At 38.0% G+C, this 11,786-nt stretch overlaps 1 protein-coding gene across 1 annotated transcript; it reads left to right on the top strand.

Annotated features, from left to right (window-relative positions):
• The first annotated feature begins 598 nt into the window (after positions 1–598).
• On the top strand, positions 599–8,960 carry LOC309713176 (putative carbonic anhydrase 5). Its single transcript, XM_082544577.1, has 10 exons — positions 599–966; positions 1,058–1,120; positions 1,203–1,298; positions 4,428–4,457; positions 4,568–4,721; positions 4,892–5,046; positions 5,135–5,224; positions 6,084–6,323; positions 6,369–6,599; positions 7,636–8,960. Exons 1-10 carry the CDS (start codon positions 799–801, stop codon positions 7,801–7,803), a joined length of 1,395 nt encoding a protein of 464 aa, XP_082400703.1. The 5' UTR covers positions 599–798; the 3' UTR covers positions 7,804–8,960.
• The last annotated feature ends 2,826 nt before the right edge of the window (positions 8,961–11,786 follow it).

The following is an 11,786-nucleotide window of genomic DNA, read 5'->3' as shown; positions in this document are numbered from 1 at the left end:
GCAAATGGATTTTTTTTTTTATTGATGATTGATTTTCTTTTCACCCTGAAGATGTATTATCCCACTCTCACCCTGTACCTGGGTTTCTGGCCTTTGGCAGCATGTGGTGAGTAAAATGCGTTAGTTTTACTTTTATAATGATTACCATCATCCTTTTCCACTTGTGTTGAAAATAGACATGTCATGCTTCACTTTCTCCCTCATGTCACTCTTACATGTTTATACAAACAAGAAGCAGTTTATCCAGGATATGAATGAGCATTACTCAAGGCTCATATTTGCTGTATTTCCATTTCAGCCACTGCAAGTGATTGTTGTTATCAAGGCTGTGCTAATTATCTGATAAACATCTGAATGAATGATTTTCATCATATTTGGTTGACTTTGGTATTTAGTCTGCATCTCAATTTTACAGCTCACACACTAAGTGGAAAAACCTGACTAACAGTTTTTGTGGAGGATCAAAGATGTCCCCTATTGATATTGTGACCAAAAATGTAACGACTGACCCTAACCTGGGAAACTTCAACCTCAATGGTTTCAACTCTAAGGATGTCTTCACGTCAATTATGAACAATGGACATACAGGTACAAAAACTCACGTTTTACTTCATTTAATTTTTGAGATACTTTACTGCTAATACTGAATATTAAAATGCATTGTATACATTTGGTTGAGAAAAGGATTTAAGTATTTTCTACCACTGTGTAATAGCAAATATCCTGTTTGTAGTATGTTGTAGAAATTAAGAAAGGCTTCATCTCTGTCATAATTAAATATGTTTATCAAAGTTTTCCATGTTACACCCATTTGTAGTGGAGTGCACATTGAAAGGAAATGAAGTTAAAGTGAGTGGAGGTGGACTTAGTGGAACATATACAGGACTTCAGTTTCACTTTCACTGGGGTGATGGAAATCATCCGGGTTCAGAGCACACAGTCGATGAGCACAGATATCCAATGGAGGTACAATGTTTCTTCATCACTTGACATCTAAACTTCTTTTCCTTGTTTTGCTTTGCCTTATAAATGGTTAAATGGCTGGAATCTCTTCCAGATGCACATAGTCACTCAGAAGGATCATCTCACTGCCCCCCGGGAGCATCCAGATGGATATGCTGTACTTGGGTTTTTCATAAATGTCAGTATGTCCCAGACTTCACGCTGCTATTTTTAAATAAGCAACAAAACTGGTTTCAAAGTTCTACCAATACATGGGTTCCCTGACAACGCCTGCTTGCAACGAAGCAGTCGTGTGGACAATCTTTCATGAGCCAATCCACGCCAACAGTGAACTGGTGAGTTCTCTTTAGCATAAGAGGAGCAAAGATTGTGTTTAGTGAATTTAAGGGGATTTGCAAATATGAATGTTCTCTTCCTCCTTTTAACACAACACAACAAACAAACAAATATATATGATATGAGAAAATGCTGAAAAGAAAGCTTCTTATATTAATTAATGTGGATTAGAAATTATTTAATTATTTAATTACTGCTAATCCTACTGAATAGCTCGACCAGTAAATGACTCATGGCAAATGGAATCCTTCTGTTTGTGTTGGATTTACAAACAGTTGCAGAAGCAATCACTGAAATGTGCAGACATGCAGCTCTAGACTTACTGGTGACATACCGATGGAGCATACTGGTACATGCTGGTGTCTGCTTGATTATTGTGTTTGATAATCATGCCTTTTTATTTATGTCTTTTTCTGTTGACTCTGTCAACAAGTGAAAATGTTGCGCAAACGGCACGTGACTGTGTGGGATAAACAGATAATTCCGAGTCATGCAAAAGTAACAGAATGACAAGTGAAGTCTTTCTTTTCAACTTATCTACCTGATTATTTACCAGCCAACTGCAGATAGTGAGGCGCACATATGTCTATGTAAGCCCTAGACTTGTCTGGTGGCTCAGCAGATGCATGACTCTTTGAATTTAACTTAAAGGATCAACCAGTATAAAAATCTCTTAAAACACTCAGAGGACATGTGTGCGTACAGTTTTTTAATTTGATGGCAACAACGTCAGTCAATCAAATTGGGATGACGGCAACATCCCAATTTGAATCTTTCTTTGGCTCTCGGAGGAGGCGGACACACTTTTTCTCCTCTCCCTTATCTTCCCTGCTAGTTCTTATGTCCTTGTCTAGTCTCGTGTCTTTTTTGTATTACTTTCCCTGGAACACCCTCTCACAGTCTGTGTCTAAAACCTAAAAGAGAATTATGGATTTGATCAACTGGTCTCTGAATGCTATTGACACCCTTTAACGAGAAGTCTGGGCTCGGGAGAACCCGAGTGCCCTGGAGGGACTTTCCCTGTCGGATACACGATGGACGGGTGGCAGAGGATCGTGTGCCTGGCGGGACTGTCGATCGAGGACGCTGAAGATATCTACCTATTCAGAACCATGATAACAGGGTTCTGGCTGATCGGAGCTGGCTTGGCCCTGGCTTATCGGAGAATTAAGAGAGCAGAACCGGCTGTTCAAACCCCCACAAGGCTGCCCGCTGGGATTGAAACGACAGATGCGACTTCTCAGAAAGGGCTCACTGAAGGCAGCATGGTTAAGAGCTTGGAGGCGCTTACGACTGCAGTGAATGCTCAGAATAACACCTTTGAGCGTATGTATGTTGGATTACATGAGGAAAGAATCAACTCAGAACAACATCTCTGGGCGGAAGCTACATCTCGGATCAGTTGGCTGCAGTTGTGAGGTCTCAGAATCTGCTATGTGAGCAAAAAGAGTGACAAGACCACAGAATCGACGGCTAATAACATCACGGAGAAACTTGCAGCTATTAACGGGAGATTGAGAGACCAGTGTCGGAGTATTAAAAACAGCTTGAAATTCTCATGAGTTGTTTGCAAAAGAAAAATTACCATCATAATCCGGCTACCCCTTCGGCGCCAGCTGTGGGCTCAAGGCTGGAGCCGAACAAAAACTCCCTGATAACGACTGTGTTGAGTCTGTTCCTTCCCATTCCATGCAAGGCCACCTGGGTTGGCTGGAAGACTGTTTACTTAGCCTGGCGGGGCGAAGGACACTGTCTCAGCTGAACTATGGACACGCACTATACTGATCACTCACTGACACATCACCCTCCCTATCCAACGCCACCTCCAACGCTTACCTCCCCTCTGATGTGGACATCGGGTCAGCTGGAGGCGCAGTCAAAAGATTGCAGCGGTCCCAGATCAGATGTACACACTGGAACACTTTCCCATGTTGCCTGTCTGTGTTTATTGTGTTATGGTGTGTTGATTCCTGTGCATTCCTGTATTATCCTTCTGTGTTGCACATTTTGATGTTTTTTTTCCTCGCTACCTAGCCTGACCTGTCTCCCCATTGTGATGTTTGTATTGTATGTACGGTCGGCAAGGTCTGTCATCTTGGTTGTGGGCAAATGACCTGCAACTGACAAATAAAGGCTATCTCATCTCATCATCATCAAAAGGCAAAAAGTACATGGTACTACAAGAAAACAGCTGGAAAAGGATTTTGCTGCTAGGTTAAATAGAAACAGGTGATTAGAATATATATAAAAAGAATATCTTTGACAGACAGAGTTGCTCAGAAGCAAATATTGGCAGATGCTCACCAAAAACCAGTTTAATATCTCAGTAATGTTCTTCTCCATAACACTGGGAGATATTTAAATATCTCGTCATCTACAGTGCATAATGTCATCAAAAGATCTGGATAATCTGGAGAAATCACACATGTTTAAAAAAGTGACATATTTTCCCATCTGGACAACATCTTTTCCAGTGAAGGCCTTGCATATTTCCATATACTATATAGAACTATATACTGAATCTATTACAGCAGCTTGGAGTCTTAAAAAAGAGTCTGGGTGCTGTGGTCTGCCTTGAGTCTAGATTTTGATTTGTTGCTGTCATCAAATTTAAAATGAACTTTTTTTTTCCCTTAAAATTGTATATTTTCTATGTAAAACATTTGATACATTTTCTATGTGCTATTGTGATTTTTTTTAATGGTATGTTTCCTTGTTCTTACAAAAAAGTACAGGCTTTCTGAATGAGCAAGGCTTTTTCAGTCACAGTCACTGCTTTAGGGAGTGTATGTCTGTGCTGCCAGGGCGCTAGCTGATGTTAACCTTAACCTAGCCTTTGGTAATCTGTTCTTAGATTAAGAAGTTTCCCATGGAAACACACCTGAATAATATCTACCGACCTACACAACCTCTGCACGAACGTAATGTGTATGCCTCCCCTGGAACTCCTCTACCTTCCTGTAAATTGGAAAAAAACATAAATGATTGATACATTTTTATGACTTTGATTTGGCACATTACATATCGTTAGCTTCATAGCATAAGTGCCTAAGTCATTGACTTAGTCAAATGACTTAGGCAATTATGCTATGAAGCTAACGATATATGACTCTTTTTCCATTCTTCAGATGAATGGTGTTATCATCCACATCACTGTGGTATGTATCAGCACATTTATCAGGAGAGTTTTATACTGAAAATACTCTGAGATCAGGATTTTGACTGAAAATGTTTTCTGCAAATAGCTGACACTCCACCTTCTTGGCAGCTTCTGCCTGGCTCCCACTGTAGCAGTACACACCAGTCACCCATCAACATTGACAAAAACAATGCTGTGCCGGACAGCCATCTTGATGCCTTTGTATTTAAACATTTTGATAACAACCACGCTATCAAGTACATCACCAACACAGGCCATTCAAGTTTGAAGGTTTTTTTTTAATCATTCGCAATTGTTTTGGACATGGTTAATATAAAGGTTCTTATTTACATTATTACAGCATCTTACATTATTATTATGCCAATCTTCTTCAACTAAATCAAAAGAGTATGTTTGTAGTATTCTTTTCTTGTGTTGTCAAACAACTGCCAGTGAAGTGTGTACTGGTGGAAAATTTGGTGGAGGAGTCAGGAGGAGGTTTGGGCCATGACTATACCATCCTACAGTTCCACTTCCACTGGGGTGACACATCAGATACGTCTGAAGGCTCAGAGCATACTGTGGACTCAAAAAGATACCCAATGGAGGTAGTGACAAAGATTAAGCATCTGAAGCATTTTCCCCAAACACCTAGCCTGTTTATATTCCATGCCATTAAGTTGGTCTTTTGTCCAGATGCACATTGTAAGCAAGAGAAAGGATTTAACCCTGGATGAGGCACTACAGGCACCGGATGGCTTGGCAATGTTGGGAGTCTTTATTGAGGTAAAACCTGGGGAAGTTAAGCTGTTAACAGTAGTATATATGCTATATTGGTTGTCAAACACTTGGCTTATGATACACATTCCATGTATTTCAAAGAAAGCTAAATCTGCACTACACTCGAATTTCTGAAGGGATCTACAATGTGAACAGGGCAGAAGAAAATAAGTAAGACAAAATAGTTTCTATTTCTACCTGTCCTACGCACCAAGTTATGTGATCACTGTCTCAGACACTCAGTGTCATCGTCTTAGAGTTATCTGATTAACAGTGCAGTTCATGCTGGCGGCTGATGACAGTTGTAATATCACAGATGGGAATCCATTCCTAATAGTTAAAGGAGAAAAACTTTTTTGCACTCTATATTTGATCATTAGAATTCCACACAAATCTGAGATAAGTGAAATAACATCTCTCAAATACACAAAATATACAAATCTCTGGCATTAGCAATATTAACATATGGCTCGCTTTGAAGTCATATTTTTAATAAACACTTCAACTGTCTTTTCATGGGGAAATACTTGTGAAAATAAAGATGATTAATCATTTTCCTAAATACTTTGCATTATCAATGTCAGACAAAAACTGTGGTCATAATTATGCAGTCATTATCTGAGATGCTTTAAGCTACAGAAGTGATGAGCATCTTTGTGATTTTAAAAAGTCACGTAAAAAATAATATACTTCTGTATGATATGTTATTTTTTTTAAATCAATCACTTGATTGATTTTTAAACTCAATCAAGGCTTTCAAAAAAGCCTGAAGCGATTGTTAGGTCTATAAAGAAAGCTTGCTGTTATTTCCAATATCATTTTGTGAGTTGTGGGTTAAAAGTTTCTCTTAATGTCGATTTTCCAGTCTATCCCTACTACCAAGAGCACCTCTCATGGGAGCACTTTGAGCAGCTCTCATGGGAGTACTGGATCAGGAACAGTAAGTTTCTGTTTTTTTGTTAGTTTTTATTTTAGCTTTGTTAAACTACAACCCATATATTTGAGTTTCTTTCTAATTATCCAATATAACTGTCTCGATAGACACATCCTACATCAGCACCAACATCTAACACAGACTTCTGGAAAACCTGACCAGCTATCTCTCAAAGATACACAATATCAGTGAGCACACATGTGCTTTGTTGAACAGGAAAGCAAACTTCTGAATCAGGGCCCAAGCAGATCACCACATGTTGTGCATCTTTGCTTCATTGTAGGCACAACAGTGATGGTCACATATGAGATCTCCATTGATGACTTGCTTGGCAATGTGAACCGGCATGACTACTACCGCTACAGTGGCTCCCTAACCACACCTTTATGCAACCAAGCAGTTGTCTGGACAGTCTTTAAAGAGTCAGTCAATGTGGACTTAAACCTGGTAAGTTTTACCCATCATCCATTTTAAAAAGGTAATTTGCTAGCCTTGAGACCTTTGTATGGTATGCCATACAGATGAAGCAAAATGGGAATGATAATATACATGGCTGACATACCTATGTACAGTGATTAAAATGACTGTATTCCCTTGGTATTGAAGGCTCAGAACATGAATTGTGACACAGACATTTTAAACATTTGAGCCAACAGCTTGAAATAATGAATAAACTTGAAATAATGAGTAATAATACTGATCACAGAGAGTCAGCAATGTGCATTTCATTTGATATTCTGGTCAGGCACTTAAGTCTGTTGTCATTAGTAATCCGGGTCCAAACTCTTCCTTGGTACCCAAACTCACTGAAGCAAACATCACTGTAGCATCACTGAGAGAGTGATGATAACTGTAATGCACAGTTATCAAGTAAATGCATATCAAGTCTCCACAAAAGACAAATTCAATGACCAAGATCAAGTATTATTGTGATAGTCAACCTTAACGACACACAGTTAAAAGCAAAGCACCTCTCAATACCAGCATGAAAAATGTAAAAATAACACTTTTGTCATTGCACTATTGTAAAAAAAGATGCAATAATTTTTATTAATGCTAGAGTAATGGTAAAACTACATCACAGCACAATAATCTATGACAGAGTACACTCAAATGTAAGCAATTCACCTGCTCAGTTTCCTCTGGTGTGAATGACACTTTCAGTTATCTGTGAAATCAGCTGCTCTCAGTATATCACTAATCAGTGTTGGGCAGGAAGAGGAAAAACATGTGACTGTCTTCAACAGTTCAACATAATCTTTGGCAATCTGTACATGTATCACGTGATTTCACCTCTTCATCAACTCTTATGAGACATCCATGACAGGCTTCAACAGCTAGCAGATTACAGGCTACACTTCTGCAACAATAAACCAGAGCGTGCATTCCAGTGCAGGAACATATACATCAAATAATGATATGACTTTTTTCAAGTGAATATTTAAATGTGTCCCAAAGGATTTCTTTCATTCTTATCCACTAGATCAAGATGTTCCCCAAGCAAACAGGATATTTCAATGTGTATCGGCCCACACAGCCCCTGCCAGTGGCCACGGGACCAGTGAATCTGCATCCAGTGCTTCTCGACCTCTCTTATGTCTTCTGCTGCTGGCATGCCTCTGTGTCTATTTTATATAATTTGGACCTGTGATGAACTGCTGTGAAAAATATATATTGTACTGCACTTATTAATTTCTTTATATGTTAGCTTGGAAAGTGGTTTTTCATTGATGAGATTTGAATATGTACTTTATATGTACTATATGTATATCATTATAATGGTTGACCAGAAATGCTGCTTATTAAACTTTGAGGGGATTAATGTCAAGCTGGCATGATATTAAACCTTGAAACTAGGTTGCCAAACAAAAATAATTCTGCGCTTGCTATAAAATAGCTGTTTGCTTTGCTTCAGCAAAACATATCTTATAAGAAAAATAAAAAAGTCAATCACTAATTAAAAACATGAGTATGTTTTGAGTATAGGTGGTCATCTTGTGTGTTTGCTATACAAAAAGCAAAGAAAAATATATTTTTTAATTAAATGATCTTGTGCTTTAGCAGTGGAAAATGTTTTCTTGTAGCCAGTTTAAATTAAAACAACACTTGTCTGAAATTGTAATGTGTGATTCTTGTGTAAAGCTACAGGCCTTAGTTTTTCATGATACCATCATCCTGTAATCTCCTTGCAATATTACACCACCAACATCAGCCTGAACAATTAAAACAAGGCAGGATGGATCCATATTGCTATGTTAATGTGAATCTGATACATTTATCTATTTTTTTAATCATTACAATACACGGTTTTATGTCACTCTGGATAAAAACACATGCACAGTATATCAAATGTAAGTTAAACAATTAAGCTATGACATTGAGGTACAGGTAACTTACTCCAATTAAGCTGCTTTGTTGTTTTCTTGCATTAGGTCATTACAGCAGTACATTGTTCACCAGCTATGGTAGAAGGCACAGTACTTCCTGGAGCATGCTAAGCATACTGTAAATCTGACTGACCTTAAGTTACTTTTTCAAGATAAGTCAACAGAGTAAGAAGTGCTTTGATGGAAGGTGCTCTAATAGAGGTACCTGTTAACAATGATTATGACTAATGCTCATTCTGTTAATAGGAAGCATCTACTTGCATGACTAAAATGACCTCTGTAGATACTAGATAGTGACAGCAGGATTAGTATGTCAGCCAAAAGAGAGCAATGTGGGAGTGGTATCTTTTGTCAGTTTGATTTTACTGTCAGCAAAAATTACAGTTGATCAGGAACCAGTCTAGGTGGAGTATGTTACATAGACATAGATAATAGATAATCTGTCAAACCTCTATTCAATTGCATTACTTTTAACATTGAGCATAACCTTTTTTGTACAGTGACTGACTTCATAAGGGCGATGTTCATTGTCCCATCTTAGACAGCGCTCGGGGTGCTTGATTTAGTGTGAAAGCCTCCATAAGGAGCTTCCTTGTCTTGATTTCAGTGGTTTCTATATTCTCCTTTGGCTAGGTTATTATCCCAGCAGGGGATATATGATCACCGGCAGGGCGTAGGTGATAACTGACCAGATCTTCTCCTTCCCATTCAGCTGACCCCTCTGGACTTGAGGTGTGTGTGTGTGTGTGTGTGTGTGTGTGTGTGTGTGTGTGTGTGTGTGTGTGTGTGTGTGTGTGTGTGTGTGTGTGTGTGTGTGTAAACTTCAGTCCTTTCTTTTTGAAAACAACAAAATGTGAGGTTGTATAAATAAATAAGTAAATACTGACAGTCGGGGATTAAATTAAATGGGAAGAACACAAATGAATTACCAACTGAAGCCTCATATACCTACATACTTACAACATAATTTCAATGGTTAACTAGATTTCACCAAACAAATATTTCACTGAACAACTGATATTGAACTGGGAGAAAAACAAAAGTTTCATATACAATGGAATTCATATTGCATCTCGTTTTTAGATTTCTTTACCACCTGATTTTGAAACATTTTTAAAAATTTACATGATGAACAATGCAATCTTAATTCCTCATCACAATCACTCTAGAAGTTCACCCCACTGATTTTTCATTTGAGCAATAATCACATATTTACATATGATATATTTTTCTCCTCTAATTTCAAACAATCTCTGGATATAGTTTGGAAGGAGATCATTTTGTCCTTTGTACAATATCAGTGTAGTGCTGAGTTAAACAAAATCGTAAAACTTTAAGGCATGCAATTTCATGAATATTCAGCTGCTTTGTTCATGACGATCTGATCCATTTATTATAGCTTTCTTTTAAATATAAATTGGATTAGTATTAGTTTTATGTTTCCCCAAGCCCTCTCAGAGTAGGTCATACATTTGAGTATTGGGGGAGCAATATAGCAATGATGATTAATGATTTTTGATTTAATATTTAATATTTTTACATTGCTTGTATGGGCCGTTCCAACATTACCATTTCCAGAAATATAGTTTTACACACTTCTTCTATTTAAACATCATTCATCACAATCTCTGTATGTGCTAAAAGTGCATCGATTGCTTCCATATGTAATGACTGGTATGTATTATGATCTGATATCTTTGTGTTGGTGTTGTGTTTTATGTCATCATAACTGCTGAACCAGGATAAACATTGCAACTGACAAATGACAAAGTCTGAGCATTCAGTTAGCATTACCCAAGAAGACAGCGAATGCTTTTAAATACAATCAATAGCAAACCAGCACGAGCAACTTGAACTTGGGTAACAGCAAACCTAACTCTTTGTTCTGGGGTTTTATGCAAGCAAAATGATTTTTTTCTTTCCCCCGTGGTTGGTCAGTTGAAATGATAATCCTGGACCAGCATTATTATGGTGATGCAGGAACAACAGCAACATATCACATCAGATACATGCATACAAGCACAAAACGCAACTAGAAGAACAAATCCTCTTTTTCCCCAAAATAAACATTTTCTCGACTTCTGTTTTAACTTCATAATTACACAGGATTTGTTTCTAAAAACCAGGATGAGTATTCTGCTCAAAAATCTTCTTAGAAAGTAGTCTGAGTTAGCATTTTCAACTATATTCACAAACCTAGAAAAAGGATGTTCTGGGCATGAGAAAAAATGGGAAGAAATGAGAAAACATTAGCAGGGACTTCCAGGGGAAAATTACAAGAGCAACTCTAAGCAAGCAATGGACTGAAATGGCCTGCATTTGTATAGCGCTTTACTTAGTCTCTAAGGACCCCAAAGTGCTTTACACTACATTCAGTCATTCACGCACACATTCACACACTGGTGATGGCAAGCTACATTGTAGCCACAGCTGCCCTGGGGTGCACTGACAGAGGGGAAAGGTGAAAGTAGTAACCTATGGTACAATACATTCTTCCAAGAGGTTTGACTGGTTGATGAAACAAAACAAAAACAAAAAATAACCAAAAAATAGAAAAGCTGCCTGTGCCAAAATGAAAACAAACAGAGTCACACACTGTGCATGTGTGCAATGTGTGCTTATGTAATCACTTCTTAAAAGGCAATAAATCAAAGTACTCGTTCCTTCCCTGGGAAGGGAAAAAAAACTCACCTTTAAATGGAAAAATACACCAGTAGAGCCAGACACAGGGAGGGGCAGCAATATACCATCACTACTTGGGCTGAATGGAAAGAGAGACTAGAAAGTCAAAGACAAGAAAACAAACTATGGGAGAGCGAAGACAACATTTAATGTCATGCAGTAGTGGCATGTACTGTTGTAGTAAAATTGGATGCACAAGTTTTAATTCATTTTTCTCTTTTCAGACAAGGTTGAAAGTATACATACAGGGTGATATATGTACATAACAGCCCCACTAATATTAGGTAAAATGAGACTTTTCGTTCACCAAAAAGCTTCTGGCATAATTCTGGCTGGATATTTGACCACTATTCTGGGTAGAGTTAGTGGAGTTCATTTAAATTGGTTAGTTTTCACAGATACACATTTTTTTGTATTTGAAAAAGGAAAGAAAGTGGCTGTGGAAAGTTCCCAGAGCTCTCAGAAGTCTGAGCTGGAATAATAACATGTGACACATTCTTTTAAGAGGCATGATTGGTTGGTCAAATTACAACTTGTTTAAGTGACACATTTTGGGTTCCCACAA

The sequence above is a fragment of the Aulonocara stuartgranti genome (assembly GCF_965226115.1).
Source record: "Aulonocara stuartgranti genome assembly, chromosome: 8".
Lineage (NCBI taxonomy): Eukaryota > Metazoa > Chordata > Actinopteri > Cichliformes > Cichlidae > Aulonocara > Aulonocara stuartgranti.
The sequence above is the reverse complement of the archived record's forward strand: the minus strand, read 5'-3'. Positions and strand labels throughout refer to the sequence as shown.

Excerpts from the sequence above, each read along its gene's own strand:
- LOC309713176 (XM_082544577.1), top strand. The coding sequence starts at position 799 with ATGTTACACCCATTTGTAGTGGAGTGCACATTGAAAGGAAATGAAGTT. Across the intron at positions 967-1,057 it reads AGCACAGATATCCAATGGAG|ATGCACATAGTCACTCAGAA; the intron begins GTACAATGTTTC and ends AATCTCTTCCAG. Across the intron at positions 4,722-4,891 it reads CACCAACACAGGCCATTCAA|TGAAGTGTGTACTGGTGGAA; the intron begins GTTTGAAGGTTT and ends AACAACTGCCAG.